The following is a 26,173-nucleotide window of genomic DNA, read 5'->3' as shown; positions in this document are numbered from 1 at the left end:
AATATTAGTGCTGTGTTAATGCCAGTGTGGGAACTACTATGTGAGGAAGTGCTGTGCTGGGTAGCTATCGCCCACAGACAGGAGGCATATTCATTTACAGCCCTAGTGGAAGGCAGCCAGAAGACACCTCATAATGGTGGGCTGAGGCTGCATGACCTCTTTGATACTGTTGCTGTTTGAAAAATCAGTAATAAGGAAGAGAAAGACGATACATAGCCTCACAGACTGGACATCAATTATAATGAAAAAGAAAGGAGCGCTGTGAAGCAGATGAATACAGATATACTGTGAATGTGAACATGCTGTCATAATGATGTTGGAATGTTAACAATAGACTTTTGTACAATTGTTGCTCATGTGGTCTGATTGACATACCAGAATAACTTGATAAATGATCATGTTTAATCTAAAAGCACGACTCCGTTCATCAAATTATACTTATTGCAGAAACAAGTTTGATAAGGATGTAAAATTGTGTATGGATAAGCCTAACAAAGAATGGCTCATCTCATTGTTATAGTTAACACTGATTTCACTGCTTAGTGAGGGGATTTGGTCATTCAGTTCAGAAGTGGGTTGCGCACATCCAATTCGTCGTTGGTGCTGGACACAGAGTGACAGTTCAAAAGAATAAAAGTCTGCACAACAGCATTGCTCCTAACAGTGTTTTTACTTTAAAACCTGTACCACTGAACCATTTTTCTGGGTTTTGGTAATTCATTTTCTTTTTCTGTCCATCCATGTCTCTTTCAGGTGTGAGGGCTGTTGGCGGTGTCCAGGGGGTCTGTCTGCAGGCAGGTCTGTGTGTGCGTGTGAGGCATTGCGGTGGAGGAGCACCATAGCGTGATGCCAAGATGCTGCTGTCTCTGGGCATGCTGATGCTGTCGGCCACACAGATCTACACCATCTTTACTGTCCAGCTCTTTGCCTTCCTCAACCTGCTGCCGGTGGAGGCAGACATCGCCGCTGTGAGTTTATATATAAACCCTATTAACCCATTAAGACCTGAGGCTGATTCTACAAATGCCTTCTATATCAGTAGTTCTTTTAAGATTTTTCAAAAATGTAAAAACTGATTGGCTGGCAGGTGTCCATTAGAACGGATACCTTCTTTTTTGCTTTTTTTCTCCCCAATTTAGTCATTATGCCAATTAATTCCTCCCCACACTGCTGTTGTATCCTACTGGCTCACCTGCCTGTGAGGGGCCCTCACCGGGAGGGCATAGAGAATTCATCCTACTCCTCCCGCCCAACACTCCATGCTCACATATGTACCATGTGCATGTACTGGTTTCTGATTGGCTAGCAGGTGTCCATTAAAATGGATATGTTCTTCACCTTATTTTCCTATATCAGGAGTCAGGACACCTCACAGTCTGTTATCGTTTACATAACACACATACTGTATTAGCATATACATAAATACAGTATGTATACATACTATGTACCATACCACCAGGCCTGAAACTGCATCATTTCCACTTTGGTGTTGTGAATTTGTTGAGGGAACCCCCAAGCACACACACACACGCACACACAAAATAGCCCCAGTAGATTCTATCACCATTTTTCACACAAACAATTGTACACAAGTCTTTCTGCACAAACATGGAGGTAGTTTGTGTTGTTGTTCCACAGTGCCACATTAGTGCTTGTTACAATAAAACGCCTGTTCCTTTTCAGCTATTTTGTAATAATATTTTATGAGACAATACCCATTTTCTGTGGGGGGAAAAAAGGTCAGCACAACATGTGAACAACATAGAAATAATGAATTAACGGTGAAACATGATCTTATTTTAACCACATTGTAAATCCCTATTCTCTGCACGTCATAATAGACAAAACATTCTGGGGGGATTTTTTTTAAAACATTTATTGGCCAATAAGAATACATAATCTCAATAAAAGACACGGGTGTATAACAACTTTTTTGACAAGTGCCCACTCTGACCTTAGGCAGGCAGGGCACGTCATGTTTTTAATTATTAATAAAGCATTTATTTAGCTACATTTGTTTTTCTCCTAAACTTTATGCCCTCACGTGATTTAAACTTTTTTAGCTTTGTCATGTTTTATACAAATATTTTACCCAGATTGTTGCACTTTGAGATTTGTTTCAAATGTAAAGTGTATTATAAATCAAATTCATTATTATCATAATTATTATAATTCTTGGAGGGGCATAATGCCACACTGGGGGGGGCACGGTGGCCATGACACACACACGCAGTCATGCACTCACACGCACATACAGAGACACACACACACACACACACACACACACAGACAGACAGACAGACAGACAGACAGACAGACAGACAGACAGACAGACAGACAGACAGACAGACAGACAGACAGACAGACAGACAGACAGACAGACAGACAGACAGACAGACAGACAGACAGACAGACAGACAGACAGACAGACAGACAGACAGACAGACAGACAGACAGACAGACAGACAGACAGACAGACAGACAGACAGACAGACAGACAGACAGACAGACAGACAGACAGACAGACAGACAGACAGACAGACAGACAGACAGACAGACAGACAGACAGACAGACAGACAGACAGACAGACAGACAGACAGACAGACAGACAGACAGACAGACAGACAGACAGACAGACAGACAGACAGACAGACAGACAGACAGACAGACAGACAGACAGACAGACAGACAGACAGACAGACAGACAGACAGACAGACAGACAGACAGACAGACAGACAGACAGACAGACAGACAGACAGACAGACAGACAGACAGACAGACAGACAGACAGACAGACAGACAGACAGACAGACAGACAGACAGACAGACAGACAGACAGACAGACAGACAGACAGACAGACAGACAGACAGACAGACAGACAGACAGACAGACAGACAGACAGACAGACAGACAGACAGACAGACAGACAGACAGACAGACAGACAGACAGACAGACAGACAGACAGACAGACAGACAGACAGACAGACAGACAGACAGACAGACAGACAGACAGACAGACAGACAGACAGACAGACAGACAGACAGACAGACAGACAGACAGACAGACAGACAGACAGACAGACAGACAGACAGACAGACAGACAGACAGACAGACAGACAGACAGACAGACAGACAGACAGACAGACAGACAGACAGACAGACAGACAGACAGACAGACAGACAGACAGACAGACAGACAGACAGACAGACAGACAGACAGACAGACAGACAGACAGACAGACAGACAGACAGACAGACAGACAGACAGACAGACAGACAGACAGACAGACAGACAGACAGACAGACAGACAGACAGACAGACAGACAGACAGACAGACAGACAGACAGACAGACAGACAGACAGACAGACAGACAGACAGACAGACAGACAGACAGACAGACAGACAGACAGACAGACAGACAGACAGACAGACAGACAGACAGACAGACAGACAGACAGACAGACAGACAGACAGACAGACAGACAGACAGACAGACAGACAGACAGACAGACAGACAGACAGACAGACAGACAGACAGACAGACAGACAGACAGACAGACAGACAGACAGACAGACAGACAGACAGACAGACAGACAGACAGACAGACAGACAGACAGACAGACAGACAGACAGACAGACAGACAGACAGACAGACAGACAGACAGACAGACAGACAGACAGACAGACAGACAGACAGACAGACAGACAGACAGACAGACAGACACACACCCACCCACCCACCCACCCATATAAATACATAGTATCATGAGTCAGGACTTGAGCCATTAACCTAATGAAGTGGATAATAAAAAGTTAACAGCTCTCAACATTCCACTGTCTCTTTCAGTACTCATTCGACAACAAAACGGGGAACTTCGATGACCTTCCGGCACGTTTCGGCTACCGTCTTCCCAGCGATGGACTGAAGGTCAGTACACAAAGGGATTATTATGCGTAAGGCTGCCAACCGGCCCTCGAAATAAGGAATCGTCTCTTTATTTGGGAACTAAAAGACCTGTGTCCCTAATTGAACCGATAAGGGACACACTGTGTTCCTTGTTTTTGCAAATCAATCAATGACAAGTTCAAACAGCTCATATACATATCGTCTCAGTCAGGTGGAAACCTCAGATGTCCAAAACTGTTACTTTTCAGGAGTAAAATTTTCTGGGCGTCCCTTATTTGAATTTCTGGTAGTTGGCGACCCTAGATATGCGCCTTTGACAGACTTGTAAAGACTTCACAAATCATTAATAAAACCACTTGTACAATATCTGTTCCGCTTATTTACTGACTTGACACGTGTTCTATATACAAGGCTATTACAGTTAAATGTTAACATTGCGACCACAATATAGAAAATGGGTCAAAGATGTAGGTCATCATTACAGCCTTGTTGAGGTTGTGAGACGTAGGTGCTTGTGTAAAATAATACAAAAGATCTATTAGAAACTAAACTATACACACGATATATGATATTAACCCATTTTGGGCGGGAACCCCTATTTGTAACTATACCTTTCAGGACGGGTTCTTGTTGCTATGTACAGTATATAGCAACATACATTTGTTATAATGTTTTAATAAATACATTTGAAGTTTTCCAGAAAACTCAGGATTTAGAAGGCGTTTTTAGAATCAAGTGTCACCTTTTCATATTTTATTTTGCACTATTAAGCATTTTCTAAAAATAGTGAGTCCTCCCTCTCTCTCTCTCAAATGAGGGCCACCAATTTTTTCTGGAAACAAAACCATTGTCATTTTGTCATTTTCTTCCCAAATCCTCCCTCAGCCTGCTACTGTAGCATTAGCCCCGGCTTAGCCCTAGTGTTAGCTGGCTATTGGCATTACAATGAGCTGCTTGTGTGCTGCGGCTCTGTGATGATGTCACGGTGTTGTAAAGGGTTCAGTTGGAAGCGTACAGAAGACAAACAGTGGCCATGATTCATGTCTGATGCTCTAAAGCTGCCCATTGTGGCAGCTCTCTCTCTCTCAGCTGTCAACAGTGTGTTGTTCTAGCGAGGCTCTTTGAGGGGCGCACACTAACAATCTACAATTTAGGCATTTAGCAGACGCTCTTGGTCCAGAGTGACTTACAGTAAACAAGGGTAAGCACGAGGTAATACATCAAATGCATAGAAAAGAACATATCATCAGTCTAAACAGTATTATATCAACAAAACAAAACAAATCTGTACATTGAAACTATACAAATACAAACTATCTATAGGATGTCAGGTCAACAAATTAACCTGGCATCTGTCTACATACTAACTAGATGTGTGTGTGTGTGTGTGTGTGTGTGTGTGTGTGTGTGTGTGTGTGTGTGTGTGTGTGTGTGTTTATGTTTATGCCAGTGGTTCTAAAAGTGGAGTCCGGGGACCCCCAGGGGTCCTTGAGGGGGTTCCCCTGGAAAATGAGTTAACGTAGCATAGAATCAGTTGAACCACTTGAGCCCTACGTATATATATTGGCTATTTGAAAATCTACGATCTACATTTCACAATGTGTTCGAATGATTTTAACAACACTAGTCCTTTATGGGGGTCCCTGCCTGGCACCAAATATTTTCAGATGGGGGGGGGGGGGGGGGGTCTGCGGACAAAATGCATATCAATTTGGGGGTCCTTGACATGGAAATATTTGAGAAGCACTGGTTTAAACAGCATTAGGAAGCAAGCACAAACTACACTTTAGAAACAAGCAAGAGAGAAAAACGGGGGGAAAAGGCAACTTTACAAGCCAAAGTCGCTTATAATAAGCGGAATGCTTGTTTATGCACTCGATATAAAAATGCGACACTGTGTGTGTGTGTGTGTGTGTGTGTGTGTGTGTGTGTGTGTGTGTGTGTGTGTGTGTGTGTGTGTGTGTGTGTGTGTGTGTGTGTGTGTGTGTGTGTGTGTGTGTGTGTGTGTGTGTGTGTGTGTGTGTGTGTGTGTGCGCCTGCGCCTACTGGGGGGCTATTTTTGAACTGATTGTCACTTCCAGCAACCTGGAACTTTTGAAGTTGCTGCGACATTGTTACCATTTATATCATGGAGTATAATTACATTTCCACGCTTATTTTTAGTGTCCTTAGTCATTTGATTCGTTCAGAGAAGTTGTTCTCTGGGAGGTCTGTTCTTACAACACATCCATTGCTAACGTGTGTGTGTGAAATGAATGGGTGAATGAATGTAATTATCATATAGCCACATTGACTCATGTCATTTCAGAGTGTTGGGTAATGTCCTTCTGTTGGCCCACCGCTGTTTGCCCAACAGGTTAGACCAAAATAGAATAGATCCTACTGAGACCAGACACCAATACGCGTGTGTGTGTGTGTGTGTGTGTGTGTGTGTGTGTGTGTGTGTGTGTGTGTGTGTGTGTGTGTGTGTGTGTGTGTGTGTGTGTGTGTGTGTGTGTGTGTGTGTGTGTGTGTGTGTGTGTGTGTGTGTGTGTGTGTGTGTGTGTGTGTGTGTGTGTGTGTGTGTGTGTGGATTATGTAAGCCTCTGATTTAAGAAAGCTGTGTGTGATGGTTGCAATGGCTTGCATTTTTCTTACTCTGTTTCTTTGTCCCTCCCTTAAGCTGTGTTCTCATATGAACAATCAGGCCCAAACATTGTCCCGAGTTACCCTTTCTTTCACACCTGTAGAACACAAGAGGAGCTGGTCCGTGTCAGACCCCTTCTCACCTCCTGGAAATTTGCCCTGCTTTAGGCGAGGGGTGGCACCGTTGTTCGGATTACACTGTGGTCACATAGAGGGTTTTTCAATTTGGCCATTTACAACTAGGGTTGGGATCCGGAACCGGAGGAACCAGATCCAATATTGAGGAACCGGAATTGGTTCCATCACATTTGGAACCCTCAAATTAATATGTCTTGTGCCAGGGACCCCCAGAAGAGAAGATTTGTGTTAGAAAAAATTGAAAATTATTAAAAATGTATTGAAAACCGTTTTCAATATTTTTCAAAGAAATACAAAACTTGTAAATGTACAAACTCTGTGTGGCACAAAGTGACGCGCTGTGAGCTTGTAGATCTGCTTTTTGAATGGTGAAATGATTGTGATGCTATATGAACTACTTTCGCTGGGGATTTGTGAAAACACAAATATCAGAATCAGTAGGACCAGACATGCAACAAACTTTAATGTGCCTGCTTCCTAGTACAAAGTCTGTGAAATGTCCGATGCTTGAATATTCATAGCGAGTGAGAGGGTATGTTGATGATGATCTATGGTACTACTGGCGTTAGACAGGAAGAAAACTAAACTTGTCGGAGATAGAGGAGCCTTCCCGAGGACTCATGGTGCAAGCAAGGCCACACAAATGGAGCCTTTGGGATACAAATTAAGTCACGACACTCGCAGTCTACAAATAGATGATATAGATAGTCAATGAAACTTTTATATGCTTGTATTTTAATAATGTAAACATGTTTATTTTAAAAGTTGACTTATGAATGTTTAGAACTAAGGAGGAACAAAGGTTCCACTTGACTAAATTGGAACTAAATAACTGAAATTCCCATACTGTATATCTCTGAAAAGGCAGTTATTTTAAATCAGCAGTTTTTATTGATAACAGCTGTTGCAAGTTTCTGTGCCCGGGTACAGTCTAGTGTATGGTTCATGTGTCCTCGGGTACGGTACACATCAGCTGTGAAATTTGACTGAGTCCACCGAAATGGACTGCTATTTATGAGTGTGATGTCATAACTATTTGACGATAACTATTTTTACATGCTGTTCAACCATGGATGCAAAAGGGTCTCTCTCTCTCTCTCTGGTCTACTGAAGAAAGATGCAAAGGTTGCTTGAAAGTTTGGCAGTATTGGCCAAACTGGATGTATTGAAGCAAGTGGGATAGGGGCGATCAAACTCCTACCCGGACACGGTACAAAACGGTCATACCTAGACCTGTCACAGTTATTACATTATCGCCCGATCACAATTATTTGAGATAATCACAGTTATTTTGCATAAAATATCATCATAATCGTTTCCATGTTGAAAATATATTTTCAAACATTTTAAAAAATAGTGGAAATGGTGATCCGTGGTCTATGGTACACAGTGTTCACACTAAGCAAACCAACTGGACCTTGGACTGGGATCCGGGCCCCAGTCCCTGGAGTGAACACACTCCATGTTATGAAGGATTATTCTGAAGTGCCTATTTTTGTGCACAGTAGACTTTCATTTTATTGATCCATTCCAGTAAACAGAATAGCAAAATATCGCCTGTGTTGCGTTCGTTTTTCACGGGGTGGGGGTGTTTTGATTATTAGAAGAACATTTGCCAGGACAGTCAAATCTTCTAATTAGATTTTGGTCAGTCATGCACATGAGTCCCGTGGACTCGCTGCATTGAAAGTGGTTCAACATCATTGTTTTATCTTATACAGCTCCTCCGGGTAAATATCTATTTTAGATAAGTTGAGAGTTGCATTGTATGTGTGAGAGTATATTTATTTTCACACACAAGCACCCATGCACGCACGCACACGCAAAGTTCTCAGTCGCCATGACTGATTTCAGTCATTTGGATCGGTTATTATTTTAAGATTGGCGCATTTGAAGTGGTGAAACTAGCAATATGTTCAGAAGCATCTTCCATAAAATCTTAATCGTCTCTCAAAGGTTAAAGCCTCAATCTGTGATTTTTTTTCACCTGGTTGGCAGTATGTAGAACAGCAGGAACAATATTACTAAAACATCCTAATTTTGCATATTGTGTTAATTGTTTAGGAATCGGCGCTAGGAATCGGCTCCATTAGGACTCGGTCAAGCAAACATTTTCAGTCGTGAGATTTTATTTTGCGTTAATCCACACACACACACACACACACACACACACACACACACACACACACACACACACACACACACACACACACCTCTTATTACGCTGCTTTATAGTACTTTGCATCTCGGCATTCCCCTGCTGCTCTCTCCATCCTCCCTTCGCCCTCCATGACCTCTCCTCCTCTTCTCCCTCATTCTCCCTCCTGGCTGGCTGTCAGCCCGGTGCGTTTCACATCACACAGCCCCTCCCCTCTCTGCATGAGGCTGGCTGCCAGTGTAGACGTGCTGTCTGAGTCCCTATGGACACTTGGCTCAGTCTGTCTGCTTTTTGTCTTCTCCTCCGCCCGCCCGCCCGCCCGCCCGTCCACCCACCACCACCAGCTTGTCTTGAGCGGAAAAAACAGCACAGGCTGTGATTTTCAATGAAACGGGTTTGTTTTCAGATTAAAGGGAATTTGATCTACATTTATGAAAAAAGACTTATTTGAGTGAATCTGTTGCACATGCGACACGAGGAAGTAGCTGCTGTACCTGCCTATATAGAAAAAGTGAGAGTGTGTTGTCTGTGCTGTATTTAGCATCAAAGTCTAGCCTCAAACAGTATTGCGTCAGAGTCTAGGATTAGAGCCTGGCATCAGAGTTTATCATTATAATTAAAGTCTAGCATCAGAGTCAAGCATCTGAGCCTTGCATCAGAGTCTAGTATTGGAGGTTAGTATGAGAGGCTACCTAGCAGAGCCTAGGGCTGTCACAATTATACATTTAATTTGACGATTAATTGTCACACAAATAATTAATTCGTGATTTAATTGTGTTTTTGGCATTGAACATTGGAACATATGAATAAAATGAAACAAATGTCATTTCTGTTTGCCTTTTAGGCCTCGTAATGAGAAATTGCACTGGGCAGATATGACAAATAACTGAAATATATAAAGTAACTAGACGCGTCGCAATTCTGGGAAATTGCAAAGTGTGGTTGCGCCGACACCGGTCGCGTGTCGCGGCCGCTGGGACGCGAGGAATACGCCGGGAGGAGTACCGTCGGAAGTTGCGCGACATGCGCTTCGAATTTGGTGCCGATCGGATCCCGCGTTAGCGATACGTGCCATTTTGATTTTAGGAAATAGGCCCCTCCCACTAAAGAAACAGGCCCCTCCCACAAATGTAGCGGGCCAATGACATCGTCATGTCACTCCTGAGATCCCTGGCTTTTCTTTTTGAGAGAACTGATCCCCCAAAAATCATGTTTTTGCATCAAACGGTTACATTTTGTGCATTTGTGGCGCCCCCTATGGATCAAAGTGGAAATGCTTTGGGAGGAGATGCGGTTTGAAGTTTTTTTTCTTCATATTTTTATTCTATGACCTACGGTTCAAGAGTTATAGGCCAAAACGTAAAGGGGGCTGTTATAGCGCCACCATGAGGCCGACTGGTGTAATGTGTTTTTTTTAATAATTTCGGACTAAATCATGAACCTCCCCACCAAATCTGGTAACTCTAGCTCTTACGGTTTCAGAGCAAAAAATACTTGAATTTGAGTTTTTTCACTTTTCCATTAAAGTGGATGGGGAAATTTAATGCACTAATAAATCAATATAAATTAAACTATTTAACCAATCTCTTAGCGTCACATAACTCCTGAGATCACTTGCGTTTCATTTTGAGAGGATTGATCCCCCCAACATAAGGTTTTTGCATCAAACGGTTACATTTTGAGAATTTGTGGCGCCCCCTATGGATCAAAGTGGAAATGCTTTTGGGGATTTGTTGAGTAAACCACCCTTGACATGTGATTCAAATTTGGGATTGACTGGACTTTTCGTTCGTGATTTGTGGCCTTTTTTGTAAAACGGGCCCCTCCCTCTAACTTTGGAAGCCATTTACGGACGAACGGTATGGACTATCAAAATTCTGTTTCACTCCAGATTATTGCATGGGTCCAGAGATCATGTGTACCGATTTTTGTGAAAATATGTGGGAGGAGGAGCTAAAAGTGTGTTTTGAAGAAAATTCAAAATGGCGGAAAATCTATCCTGACGCAAATGGGCGTGGCCTATATGGGGAGTTGCGTCATGACCCAAGGAATCTAGGGAAAAAAGATTTTTATTCTACGACCTACGGTTCAAGAGTTATAGGCCAAAACGTAAAGGGGGCTGTTATAGCGCCACCATGTGGCCGAATGATATAATTTTTCTTTTAATAATTTCTCACTAAATTATGAACCTCCCCTCCAAGTCTTGTAACTCTAGCTCTTATGGTTTTTGAGAAAAAAATACTTGAATTTGAGTTTTTTTACTTTTCCATCAAAGTGGATGGGGACATTTAATGCACTAATAAATCAATATCAATTAAACTATGTAACCAATCTCTTAGCAAAGTACAAGCGCACGATTCCCGGTGAGGCCGGTCATTTTGACATATGGCACTAAATTGGGAAAAATAAACTGTGGGAGGAGTAGCAGCCTGAAATAAAGTTTATCTAGTGGAATAAAGTCGGTAGAGTACTATAGTCTGGTTGTCCATTCGGGCAACCACACTAATTAGTGACATATTTAATAGTTTTAAAGAAAAGTAAAAATTGCAGAAATAGCAGATCTACAAGCTTACAATGCGTGTTAAGCTTGTAGATCTGCTATTTCAGATTTTTTTATATTTGAAAATATATGAAAATTTTTCATCATGGAAAAGATTATGACGATTTATTATCTCAAATAATTGCGATTAGACGATGATGTAATAATTGTGACAGGCCTAGCACCAGAAGGTTAGCAGCAGAGCCTGATGGCATCAGAGCCCAGATCATCCCTGGAGCAACAACCTGTGGCATCACAAGACAGCCTGGCTCGTCTGCTGATGATTTCCCCCATGAGGAGATCTGTTGGAAACAAAGCTCCTCCTGTCTCCTCTGACAACAATAACACTACCAGCCAGGAGCTGTTTGTTGCTGGATTCACCTTCACCACACCAAGTTCACACTACTTTGTTGTGTTGCACTTTAAAGGGCATCTTTGCCGACTTAATGTGAATCCCGCTCTATTGTGAGGAGCATGTGAAAAACTACACATTAAACCTACAAAGGTGCTGGGAAACTTTACCAGCTACTAACAGTTCTGGCCAATGTCTGCTCAAATTTGACATCACGATGGACGTGTACTAACCTCATGAGAGACAGAAAACACAGACACTAAACTAAATGTAGTCACCCATTTCTAACACAACCTGGCAAAGACACACTGGAGAAGAGAAGATACATTTACAATTTAGGCACGCTATTTATCCAGAGCGACTCACAGTAAGCAAGGTAAGCGCATGCATCAAATGCATAGAGACGGTGTAGTGCCTCAGTAATCTAGGATCATAGGTAAACCAAGAACCCAGCATCAGTCTAAACAGTATAATATCAAAAACATAATCAGTACATTGAAACTATACAAACTACAGGATGCCAGGTCAACAAATGTACCTGGCGTCTGTCTAAATAACATGCTATGTAAATTACATTTTCATCTTTTGCATAAGACCGCATGGTCATCAAGGCTAGGTCAAGTGCTACGGGCTAAGGTGGAGTCTGAAGAGTTGAGTCTTAAGATTACGGCGGAGAATTTGGACTGAGTCTGCTTTTCTAATTGCAATGGGGATTGGGGAGTTACAATTTACAAAACGATGAGCTTCCCGTCCATTGTGGACCGGCCAGGGCATGCTCAAACATGTGGTATGAACCGCACCAGAGCCAACTTTTTGGGAAATGCGCTCCACGCGCTGTCATCCTGTCGTTGCTCCATTGTGCTGTTGATTTTGATAGCCTACATGTTTATTGGTCTTCTTTTTAACCCATTATGACCTGAGGCCAAAAATGTCTTCTAAATTCAGTTTTCTGAAAAACATACCGGTTTGTTGTTATATCAGTGGTGCTCAAAAGGGGTGTGGAGTTCACTGGTGCAACCCGGAAGTGGATCTGTTCACTTCCAGTTGTACCAGGAAGTGGTCGTAGACCCCTACCTCCCGAACACAAGGTCACACAGGTATGACAGTGGACCTGGGTGCTGCAAGTTTATCGCTGCTCGGCAGCAGTGTTATAGCAGTGTTTAACACTTCAAATGGCCATACTTCGGTGACCATTGCTCTTATCAGTTTAACATAGGACTAGGTTTGAAGTGCACACATTTTCACGATTAAAAGAAAATAGCAGATCTACAAGCTCATAGCGCGGCACAAAGTGACGCACATGATCGACGACATCATGGTCCATCGACACATCCCTATTACCAGCCTACATAAACCTGACATGTTTGTTTCTATTTGAATCCTATTGTTCTGTTGTGAGGATAAAGCTTTACTAGCCTACATAAACTGACATGTTTCAACAACACTCTTGATGTCGGGAGGAGATTTTCCAGCACCTTAGGGAGTAAGCTCTCGAGACACAAAATGCAATTTTGGAAGTGTTATGTTTGATTTTCACATGTCCTCCTCATAATCATAGAATGATAGGATTCAGGTTCAAACTCGGCAAAGTCTGCCCCTTTAATTCAGATGTTCAATTCAATCAATTTCCAGTATGTGTACTTGTGTAGTGTACACCATGGTCTAAAAAAACTGTTTGCTTGTGTGGTTACAGCACAGAACAAGCAGAAAATGCAGACAAAGGCAGGGCAGACATTACAGCTATTGACACTATTAATACAAAAATGTAACATCAAACTTAAGCAGTGAATCATTTTGGATTAATTGTACCTCTGCAATATGACATAGTGACACTTCAGACATAGGGTTGGGATCCGGAACCAACCACGTTTGGAATCTTTACTGGAACCGGTTCATCACACTGTCAGAGCTGGTATGTGGATTTCACGACTGCTATACAATTACAATACTGGTGGTTCTCCAACTTTTTTTAATTTCAAGGACCAATATAACTCTGAGAGTGTCCAAATGGAACCAAATGGACCCAAGCTACTGGAGTTGCAGACCTGTAAAGGTCCATTTGAAAAATATTGTTAAAGGGAATGGTTAAGGAACCGGAATCGTTAAAATCCTAAAGGATCCCAACCTAACCGCAAACTGCACACAGAGTAGGCTACAGACTATAAAGAAAAATCCTCAGTGTTGTTTTCACTTTGAGCCTGACTGTATAGACAAATGTTTACACTGTCGGGATTAAAATAATACTGGGGATTTCACTATGTACATAACCGTACATATACATCATGTGTCCTCTCACTATTTGTATGTACAATCCACAATACACTTGTAAAGGATTTGTGGTCAGGACTGAAGAATGTTGCTAGATATCCATGAGGCTAAAAGTTCTGAAATATCTGCTTCTGAGGGTGAGGGCATTGGATAGCTAGAGACTTTTTATTTCTCCCACGCATGTACACACACACACACACACACACACACACACACACACACACACACACACACACACACACACACACACACAGGTTTGTATTACTATACTTGTGAGGACATAAATATTTGAGGACAGCATTGAAAATATCAGAAAAATAGCCCCAAAATAGCAGATCTACAGGCTCACAATGTGTCGAGCTGTGATGCATTGTGAGCTTGTAGATCGGCAAAAAGGAAAGCGCGGAAAGTTCTGTGGTTCAGACAGGCATCACCCAGGGGAAAATAACTTGAGTACGGGATGTGTTTGGCACCTGGTGTGCCCTCAGAAAATGTGGACATGTACCAACATTCTACCACTGATTGTATGGTGCACTGTGTGAGTCCTGCATGTGCACATACTTGTACTGTTAGTCCTGTGTCCGTTGTTTAATGTTAGGTTGTCACTGACTGACTGCACCATTGTGTGCCACTGTAAATTCCTTAAACAAACCATCACTTGGCAATGATGTTCTTCATGATTCTTGTCAGAGTATCCTTGTAGCCTTTTCACAACAATAAGTCATCAAACATCACATTTTGGTTTCAGTTATTGTTTTATTTTCCTCACGCCCAGTTTCATTTCCTGAACATAGACCAGATGCAGCCCTTCGGGACGTCTTAATTCAGTCTCTTCGGTTTATTGAATCTGTAAACATGCAGATAACCAGTTTGACATTCTAAAGGGTTGTGCTTAACTGTGTGTTTGTGTGTGTACTATTTACTATTTATGTATACTATATGCAAGGTAAACACATACATCAAATGCAGAGAGACCGTGGAGTGCCTCAGTAAACTAGGATCACATGTAAACCAAGAACCTAGCGTCATTCTAAACGATATACTATCCAACATAATGTGTACATTGAAACTATAGGATACCAGGTAGACAATGACCCACATATACAGGTATACACGCACACACGCACAATTATTTGTATTATTGTATGTATGTTTGTGGTGCAGTGCACAGTAAATAGTTATAGTCTGTAATGATGATAATGAGTAGGGACAGTGTAGTTGCTCAGTCTACATGCTGACCACATGTGGACACGATGACATCTTGGGTTCAACTCCCACTTAGGACCGTGTTACATCAGGGAATCACTCTCTGCTTTACGGTACAGTGACCATGGTACAAAGAACACATGTCTACTTAAAACTAGTATGTAGTAAAAAGCTTTAAAGTTTAAAGGCAGTTAACATGTAACACAAAAGCAGTTCTCAAACTAAATATAAATATTTGACCGCGGACCCCCATCTGAAGATATTTTGTTCCAGGGAGTGGGACCCCTGTACGTTGCATCCCGACACATTGTGAGCTTGTAGATTGTAGATGTACAATCTATATACAATGTATATAGCGGTTAAACAGATTTTGATGCTATATTAATACTTAGAAATGCTAATATAACTTGTACAATTGGGGTTGCTGTATTTTGTCTCCCTGCTCTTCTGCTGAGACATGTAGATCGTGTCAAAGGTCATGTCTCACCTAGATACAGGATCTGACATGAAGTTTGACCTGATTCCATTTATCCCCGGTGTAATCAGACAGGCTCTATTGGCTCAATGGTATAAATGTCAGCACTTGCGCAGGAAACCAGGTTCAAATCCGGAGTAGAAGAGGAAGGTTTCATAGTGCAGCTTAAAGGAAAAACAAGTAAAGAGAATGTTGCAGTTAGAGAGAAATAAACGAGGGCAAATACGATTGGATGAGAACGGCCTAGAAGGCCCGTTTTATTAAAAAACTAGTTTTAATGACCGAATGTGTGAAAATACAGCCGACCAGTTTTCCACTCACATCAAAGCACCTTCTGTGTAAAAGCACACAAAAGCTGCAGATTATGGCTCAACAGCAGAACAACCAAATAAACTGTTGAAAAACAATGTCTTTTAAAATAAAAAAAATCATCAATGTTTTGTGGGAGGCTGTGGCTCACAGCAAAGACATGAAACACAATATTATGCTCGCAATATAACAGAAGGTTCCTGCTCAACAGCAACGATATTCATGTCCAAAACGGTTACTTTTCAGGAAATTGAAAAAGGAACCTGTGTTCCAGTGGATCCAATATTGTAATTATTTTGTCACAAGATCTTTTAAATACTTTTCATTGGTTAAATATTTATAAAACCCACAGACGCATTTAACCACTTTCACTTTGAATTAAAAAAAAAGACAAAACGGCAGAAACCGATTGAAGGACACATTGAAGGAACACATTTAAACCAGTGGTTCTAAAACCTTTTCATGTCAAGGACCCCCAAATGTATTTGTAGTTGGCCATGGACCCCCTCATCTGAAAATGTTTTGTGCCAGGGACCCCCAGAAGAGAAGATTTGTGTTAAAGAATTTAAATGTGTGCAAGATTTCCAATACTCAAAAATAGCAGATTTACAAGCTCTGTGAGCTTGTACAACCCAGGGGTACAACCACATTTTGCTGGGTACCCCTGGGGGTCCCCGGACCCCACTTTGAGAACCACTGCATTAAACGGCAGCTGCCCAGATTTCCCCCTATCAAGTTGCAAGATCATGAGCCTCTGCCACTGCCAAGAGGAGGAATGTAAATTACTCCATAAGTAACTCTCACATAGGCTACAAATTAAATCAAAATAGGGGACATCCATAATGGTCCCCAGACGTTTAGTTTAGTTTAGTTGGAAGTGGACATCTCATGGGTAGGAGAGGGTGACAGGAAACAGCCCTTACGTGTCACATCCTGTCATGCAGTGAGCACAGTGGCGGGACCCAGCTTGGCGTTGCCAGGCAGGATGGCATGGCACATGCTCTGAGCTGAGGTCATAGGTTAAATCCACTTTAACCCAAGTGGGTCCCTATAAATAAATGTATGGCATGAACAGAACGGAATGTACGTACATGCATAACAACAACTCTGTACCTCCCTGTCAAACACGGAAGAGGAAGTCGTCAATAATATCAATCCTTGGTGAACTCTGTGATATCTGTGTTCAATATACGTTGGTTATGGTACTGAGGAAGAAATTATATGGCTGCTTATATCTAACCTTTATATTTTACCGTCACTTATAATACGTCTACAATACATTATGATATTTGGTAGCTTGTAAGAGCCTAGATGTCTCCACTAGGCCTAATGGCTATTGTTTTGGTACAGCCTATCTTGTTATGGTTCAGTTTGTCCTTGAAGCAGCTACTGTATAACTATGATCTCTGCCCTGGGCTCTTGGCAGAACTACCGTACCACTGACCTGAGTGTTATTAGTCCGCAGCGCTGCAGACTCCATTGTTGGAGGATCTGGGTTAGGAATCCTGGTCTGTGACGCCAAGAACTGTCATGGAATTCTGGTTCAATCAGCAATCGACGAGACAATATTCTAGATGGTGATGGTTATGCTTTATGTACATGATATCATGGGGAGAAGTACAATAACACTCAGGTCAGTGGTACGGTAGTTCTGCCAAGAGCCCAGGGCAGAGATCATAGTTAGACTGTAGCTGCTTCAAGGACAAACTGAACCATAACAAGATAGGCTGTACCAAAACAATAGCTATTAGGCCTAGTGGAGACATCTAGGCTCTTGCAAGCTACCAAATATCATAATGTATTGTAGAAGTATTATAAGTGATGGTAAAATATAAAGGTTAGATATAAGCAGCCATATAATTTCTTCCTCAGTACCCATAGTAATAAACATATTCTAGTGTCCTCCAGAAAGGTAGCTGGCACTTAGGGTGCTTGTAACTATAGTTGGTATCAGGCAGAAACCTTTTATCTCCATATTGTAACTTTTTCGTAAAGTAATACCCTACTTCGTCATACTACACTGTTTCTCAACAGTGGCAAAAATTGCAGATCTACAACTACTTGTAGTTCTGTTGAATTTGAATCCTGAAAAGTAATAGTTTTGGACATGAGGTTTCCACCCAACGGCAACGACACGTTCATAGCTATGAGTGGCGTACTGATACTCTTGATAGAATGGCTTGGCTCACATTGTGTAATAATATTTTGCTGCTGGGTTAAGGCTGATTTATTCTTAGTTGCCCGCTGGTGTTGCATTCCATAAATAGCAGCTATACAAGCTCACAAAGTGTCACATTCGTGGCGCGTTGTGAGCTTGTAGATCTGCTATTTACTGAGCACGACACTGGCACACAACTAAGTATAAATCAGGCTTCTCTGGTATGCTGTACTCGGGACAGTGCTGAGCTGTCCCAGGATCAGCTGTCTCATGTAAAATGTGACATTAGTCATCAGTGGAGGCGAGTCAGTGTAACATTCCAGGCAAACGTCCAGTCAGCATTTATATCTCTCTCTCTCTCTCTCTGTGTCTGTCTGTCTGTCTCTCTCTCTCTCTCTCTCTCTCTCTCTGCATCCTGTCCTTTATTTCTCTCTCTGTGTCTTTCTGTCTTATTCATTTTTGGCTCTCCCTTTCTTTGTCCTGCACTCTGTCGTTCTTTCTGAAGCACCCTTCAGCCTCTTCTCAACCCCCTCCCTCTCTCTCCTTTGTCTGTTCTTTTCTATAGTAACGATTCACTCAACCCACGATTCGATACCATACGATTTTCTCATAGGAAAATACTTTGTTTTTGTTTGTTTATATAGTCTATTATTTGCTATTGTCCGTGTCTTTATTGTCTGAAGTATATTGGGCAACTATATAGCCTAACACTGTGGTGTTCCCACCCTCTAAAATGTTATGGGCACATGAAAATACATTTGGGCCTCAAAAAAAATTCTGGGCCCCCCATCTTGTCACCATTTCCATCCCTGCCCTGTTTGCATGCCTGTAAATCCAAAATTTACTAAAATACTGAAAAAAAGCTGATCGCAATCACTTAAAACATGCTTCGATCGGACCCGATCATGATCTCGCCGATGGGATCGGGACATTCCTAATAGCCAGGGAAATGGGATAGATTCATCCTCCTATAAATTATATTACTAGCTTTAAATAGGAGTTTGCCTGTGATGATAGAAAATAGACAGTAATAGTAGTAGTATTTGGGTCTTATGTTACAATATCATTTCATTTCATTTTCATGGGTCTCATGGTTTAGGCAGGAAAAAATGGGGAGCATTTTGCATCGATGAACCTGACTGTGGATTCTTACAGGCCTTAATCTGCTTTAATATGAGAAGCCAGAGTTCATAAGACCTCAGTCCCCCCGTCTAAAGCCGGGGCCTGAGCCGTAAACAGGGCCTATAGAGGATGTTAATGACAGGATTAAGTATGATCACCATGCAGGATCGCAGAATAGTTGGAAAACCCCCAGCTGCTTCCCCCCCCCCCCCTCACTACTCTGAACAATGGAAAATCACTTTGAGAATTGAGGAAGCCAACAAGCCTCTCTGAGTATGTTGGCTCAGTCACACACTGTTTCTGTCTTGATTTGATTCGGGGCTCAAGGCCGAAGGTTTGAAACCATGTTGTATCTGTTAGAATTATTAGGGGTCCATTAGCGATTGTTTCTTTATTTCTTCTCCGCCTCTATCTGGGTCTCTGAAACCGTAACGGCTACAGTTTTGAAACTTGGCAGCTTAGAAGTCTCACCCACTGCTCAGTCAGACAAAAAAAAGAAAATAACGGTTATGGGCAAACGGCCCTAACCTTTGAACCGTAAGTCTCACAAACACAATTATGTTTTATATATCCATATAAATCTCCTAAACCTTAACCTTCTAAGCGCACAAATAGAGCAAAGTCAACAACTGTTGGGCCAAACATCCCAAAACTCATACAATGTTTCATTAACACTGTTGAACCATGTGTAACATTAAACTGTATGGGGATTGGCCATAAATAGACAGTTTTTCCAAACATCACATTTCCAAAGGTGGATATGTTTAATTGTCTCCCACAGGCTGGAGACTGTTTTTATAATAATACATACAATTTATATAGTGCTTTTCTAAATACTCAATACGTTATACAGAAACAAAATAAAAACTAAAATACATTTTTAAAAAATAGTTAAAATGTTAATAACTAAGAACTCAAAGAAAATAATTATAGTAATAAAAGGTAAAAAAGGGCATTAGAATTAGGTAGGGAAAGAGAGTCTGAAAAGGTGGGTTTTGAAGGTGGTTTTAAACATGGGAGGGTTGGGGTAGCTTTGATATGAGCTGGGAGTGAGCTCCATAGGGAGGGGGCAGGAACTGAGAAGGCCCTGTCACCCCAGGTTCACCCCAGGTTTGTTTTTCACTCCTGTCCTGTCAGTCCATCCGTACGTCCGTAAAAAATATCAAAAGTAGCAAATCGACAAGCTCAAAGCACGTCGTATGATCAAGTAGGACATAAATTTACAAAAAAAACACTAAGTTAAAATATGTAGATTAGAGGTTTCTGCCCGGCAGCAACGTTTGTGTTGGCTTGAAACCTCAAATCACAGCTTTACGGCTATAACCTATCCTGGTTCCCTGTCTGTCTCTCCCTCTCTGTGTGTGTCTCTCTCTCTCTCCCCGTCTCTCTCCATTGTGTCAGATTGCTACAGAGGTCATGACAGCGTGTGTTTCCCACAGCTGATCAAATGTTTTCTATTTCATCATCTTCCGTCAAGGAAAGACTGACTTTGTGTCAAATGTTTTCTCACAAATAAGGACAAATGGGAGAATTTCTCCTAGGTCAGCGTTTTTGTCTTTATTTTTTTTTTCAGGATTGTATATTTTTTTGTCACATCTTTTGGATACAATACATTTAAAATCTCCTCCACCTTTAATTTCATGTTTTATTTTTGAATTATTATTAGCCTAGAAGTGCTTATGGTTTATTTCATGCTGCTATCCAGCCAATAGAGGGAGCCCTTGTAGCTTGTTTGCACCAGGCTAAAATGTGAGGCACAGTGTCACAGTGTGATGTCATTGGCCAGCCAGGCAGGGCCGGTCCAAAAAAAGGCATCTGGGGGAGTTTCCCACATCTTCCTCCCTCCCTCCCTCCCTCCCTCCTCAGTCTCCCAGGGGATTTACTTTAGGCCTTTGTGGAGGTTTCCTGTCCACATATCCAATGGCAGCTATCTTTAATGCTGGAAGCCCTGCCAAGGAACACTCTGCCTGCCTGTACAGACATTCTTTACTGCACTGTCACCCCTTTTGTGGTGAAAAATGGCACGGCCCGGGGGTTTATAAAGGATTGTGATGTGTCATTGTGGGTCTTCAGATGTGGTGGGGGGGGGGGGGGAGGAGGAGTAACCTCCAGGTGGCACCCAGCAACAGGAGCTTCTACAACAAACAGAAAATTCATTCATACACACAGATGTAGAACACACACACACACACACACACACACACACACACACACACACGCACACAGCCAGCAAAAGCGCTCAGCAGCTGGACAGCTATAGGGAATTGTGGAATAATGTTTTATATTCACTTTTAGGTAAAGCCCTACCGTGTTGTTTTGATGTTGTTCACTCTTGGCCTTGATGATATGTTCTGACAATGTGAATGTTATAGAATTGATTGATCGAATACTTTATTATTCAAAACATTTAAATGGCACAGAAGTACAGTAAGACATTTAGGCTAAAAGGGATCACACAAAACAGTCCTGGGGACTTTTTTTCCATGTGTGATCCTATCAAGATGGCATGGCATGCAGGGCTGGTATTTACTGGTATTCACTGTTTTGTGTTTAATGTAGTTCTCTCATCATGTGTACACATAATAAACGTTCTAAATACAAAGTGTCTCCATCTCCGTTTGCCTCGACAACATTCTAATTGAACCAGAATTCAGTTACTTGTCATCACGCCTTGCTGGGGCTATGTGAGTGTCTGTTGAGTGTTGACAGGTCTAGTTTAGAACAAGAGAGCCAGATAGAGAGAGACAGACAGACAGACAGAGGAATGGAGACAGAGTAAGAGGGAATAGAAACAGACTGAACGAAAGGAAATTATGGAAATAGCTAGGTAAATAGAGGGAGAATAAGAAAACAGTCCCAGAGTCCCACATCAGTACACACACACACACACACACACACACACACACACACACACACACACACACACACACACACACACACACACACACACACACACACAGAGCCAGGCGCCCTGCTGTGGTGATGTTAGTTCTATATGGGGCGAGTTAGAAGTTTACAGAACAAATACAATATTACCTTCTTTCTTCTGTCGTCTTGATCTTTCTCTCACTGACATTCTGCCTGTCTTCATACTCTGTCTCTCTGTCTGTCTCTCTTTGTATCTGTCGGTCTCCTCAATTTGCTTTCATCAGTCACTTCAAACGCTTTTGAAAACCAGTGTCAGTTAAAAGGAAACGGCCATGATACTGTAGTAGACACAGTGGAGGAGAGGAATGTCGTTTTGACAAAGATGGTGAGAAAGGCCAACTTTTTGGGGGGCATGTCTCATACACACACACACACACACACACACGTTTGTATTGCTGTTAACCATTTGAGCCCAATTTATATTTTGGTGTACAACAGTGTCTCAAGGTCAAAATAGCAGATCTACAAGTTCAAAACACTTTTTATGTGTCTCCGTGTCTGTTTGCTTGTAGATCTGCTAATTTAGCAAAATTTGGAAAAAAGAATTTGAAACATTTTTGGAAAATCTTTTGTTATATTCTTAGATTTTTAAAACATGCTCAAAATAGGGACGCCAGCAGGAAGGTGGTTAACTACAATTTATAATTTAGGCATTTAGGCAGACACTCTTTATCCAGAGCGACTTACAGTAAGCAAGGTAAACGCATACATCAAATGCAGAGAGACGGTGTAGTGCCTCAGTAATCTAGGGTCATAGGTAAACCAAGAACCTAGCATCAGTCTAAACAGTATAATATAAAAAAATAAATGATCTGTACATTGAAACCATAGGATGCCAGGTCAACAATGAACCTGGCACCTGTCTAATAACTGTGATGTTTAAGTACATGTTGTGAGGTGAAGTTCTCCTCATATAAAGCATATCGTTGCTGTCAGGCAGAAACTACAACAGGCCTGCCTACAGTGTCACACGAACGTATGAAAAGTAGCCGATCTGCAAGTTCGAAACGCGGCGCGAAGCGACGCGTTTTGAGCTTGTAGATCGGCTACTTTTGCTATTTTTGGATATGAATCCTGAAAAGTAACAGTTTTGGACATATGAGGTTTCCACCCGACAGAGACGATATGGTGGCTTAACACCAGAATAACCTCATGAAAATGAAATGAATATTAATATCCCTCTTTTTTCCGTTCTTGCAAGGACATTATGTTCCTGTCAAGAAAAGTACAACAATGCACACACACACACACACACACACACACACACACACACACACACACACACAGCGATATTCTCCTCTCCACCGGCAACGGGAAGTTTTGTATTCATTATGCATTTGTCATCATAATAAATTCATATACTGTGTGTGTGTGCGTGCACGCACGTGTGTCGTATCAGCAGGAAGACAGTAGAAAGGTCTTTCATGATCGTGTGATTATTTCTAGCTCGAGTCAGACTGATGAATATTTGGGTTTGGCTAGCTTAGTGTGTCGATCAAACACTGGTTCGGGGACCCATGTTGGTCCTCTAAGGTCAGTGGACCTCAACCTTTAACATTTCAACCCTAGAAAAAATATATTTTCTAACAAATGTTTTATACTTTTGCCTGCAAATATGTTGATCTTGTTCTCTTCTGGCCATATTTGTATATTTTTGATCTCCTCTTGTTGAAGTAAAGCAGTGTCCTTATCTTGTATGATCATCGTACTTGTCAATAATGCTGAGCTTCTGACTCTGACCCTCACAGGGCTTCCTGATTGGTGCGCGGCCAGAAAATGCCTGTGAGCCCATCGAACCGCCCCCTCTGAGAGACAACCAATCCAGCGGGTTCATCGTCCTCATCAAGCGCTTTGACTGCAACTTTGACGTCAAGGTAGGCTGCGCCGCGCAGTTCAGTGTTTGGTCGACTGAGTCTCCCAGCTCAGTTTAAATACAATAACAGGAAATGTCCGTTTCCTAAACAGAACTTCCTTCATACAAGCATTCAGTTTGCCTGCCCTCTATTCCTCTCCTCTCCTATATTCCTCTCCTCTCCTCTATTCCTCTCCTCTATCATCTCTTCACTTCTTTTTCCTTGGTCTTTGGCCAGCAGCAGTAAAATGTGTGAGTGAGGTGGTTGACAGTGATATAGTCAATGTAAATAATAGTGAATGTGCATCATGTGTTGTCATGTTTTCAGTTTATGAAAGGCACAGTTTAAGAAAGAAAGAAAGAATGGAGAGGAAGGCTATGAGGAGAGACAGAATAGAAGAGGTGAGGGCTGAAGAAGACTGGAGCGGTAGGCTTTATAAGAGAGAGGGAGAGAGAGAGAGAGAGAGAGAGACAGACAGACAGACACACAGACAGGTGAGTAATTGGGTGAAAGGAAGAGTAAGGTATGCAATTTCATGACATGCAGGTCTCTGTATCAATCAATTTCACTCCTCCTTTCTTCTCTTACTGTTGCATTCTCTCTATTTCTCTCTCCCCCTCTCTCTCTCTCCCCCGTCTCTCTCTCCCCCTCTTCCTCTGTGGTCCAGCGTTGCCTTAAAAGGCATCAATTCAACACACACACACACACACACACACACACACACAGGCCTGCGAGGAGGGCTAGTAAAATAAGCAAATATTTGCATCAATCATATAATGTAACAAGGTACTGACGAACAGGGTTAGGTGACAGACTAGGTTAAAGTAAGTTTCAAATCTCATCAAGCTCAACAATGGCCAGGTTATTCAAACAAGATACATAGGACCAATTGTTGTATTTCATAGATATGAAACATAATGTTTAAAGGGTACATAGTTCACACACAGGTCTGGAGTGTTGCCAAGTCTGCTTATTATAAGCAACTTTTTCTGTAATGTCACTTGTAAAAAAAACATTTTTGGGGGGCTTGTTTTTGTTGTTGCTTTACAAGCTCGGCTATTTTCAAATAGCTATGTGTGTGTGTGTATGTGTGTGTGTGTGTGTGTTTGTGTGCTCATGTGTAGTCACTTCTTTTGGGCTTGTTTTCATAGACCTGTTCGCTTGTTTCTCTTGCAAAATCAGGCAACACTGGTATGGAACGTTAAGGTGGAAAATAGTGAACTCTGAGGCCTCCCACTGAGCATGTGCAGCACGACACCCCTCCCTCTAGAAAGTCTAGTGACATCACCATCCACACACTGAAGAAAGTTCAACTCCTATCCAAGTCCAACAACAGTTGGTTTCATCTGATCTTTCATCATGACAGTTATTGTTTTAACCCATTAAAACCGAGAAAGCATCTGTCGTGTCATTTTAGATTTTAGCGTTGGCTATTCAAAAATGGCAGATATACAAGCTCACAGCGCGTCACTTCGTGTCGCACTGCGAGCTTACATCTGCTGTTTTTGAACATTTTTGAAAAATCTTTGAAAGTGTGAGAACTACTGATTTAAAAGACATTTGTGGAATCGACCTCAGGTCTTAACGGGTAATTTTTTTTGTACATATCAACCTAATAGTGTGTGTGTGTGTGTGTGTGTGTGTGTGTGTGTGTGTGGTAGCTCGGCCCTACATGTAAATGTGCTTGTAAGGCACATTCTGTGTATGACGTTTATTACTATTAGTACAGCGTGTTACCTTTTCACAGAGCTGACCTGGCATCAGTTCCTGGGTAATGGAACACAGTCAGTGGCTACCAGTGTAACTGTACCCAGAGCAGCCAGACAGCATTATGTAATAACAGAATAAAACCGCTGAGCCAAGGACTGGGGGCAGGGCCTTACTGTACAGGGGGCGGAGCTTGACATTAGACCAGAGAGGGAGAGAGTTGGGGAGGGGGATTTTCCATTTTTTCCTCCTCTCTCCTTAACTTCTTAACTTTGTCACTTCCTGCTCTGTCTGTCTGTCTGTCTCACTGTCTCTGTTGTATCGTATGTATGTCTTTTTGGCTTTTTGGCCCTTTTCCTCCCCAATGTAGTTGTCTGTGTGCTAGTGAGCGCCTCCGTCCTACTCCTCTCGCCCAACACT

At 42.0% G+C, this 26,173-nt stretch overlaps 1 protein-coding gene across 2 annotated transcripts in view; it reads left to right on the top strand.

Moving 5' to 3' along the window:
- rnf13 (ring finger protein 13) overlaps window positions 1–26,173 on the top strand; it is an 86,920-nt gene that overhangs the window by 7,770 nt on the left and 52,977 nt on the right. For both annotated transcript variants that reach the window (XM_080430233.1, XM_080430234.1), the window contains exons 2-4: window positions 754–968; window positions 3,856–3,936; window positions 23,942–24,067. In XM_080430233.1, coding sequence (XP_080286359.1) covers window positions 855–968; window positions 3,856–3,936; window positions 23,942–24,067 — 321 coding nt within the window. In that variant the 5' untranslated portion in view covers window positions 754–854. The remainder of the gene's footprint in view (window positions 1–753; window positions 969–3,855; window positions 3,937–23,941; window positions 24,068–26,173) is intronic.

The sequence above is a fragment of the Gymnoscopelus braueri genome (genome assembly GCF_963280865.1).
Source record: "Gymnoscopelus braueri genome assembly, chromosome: 6".
Taxonomy (NCBI): Eukaryota; Metazoa; Chordata; class Actinopteri; order Myctophiformes; family Myctophidae; genus Gymnoscopelus; species Gymnoscopelus braueri.
This window is presented reverse-complemented; position numbering and strand designations above follow the sequence as displayed.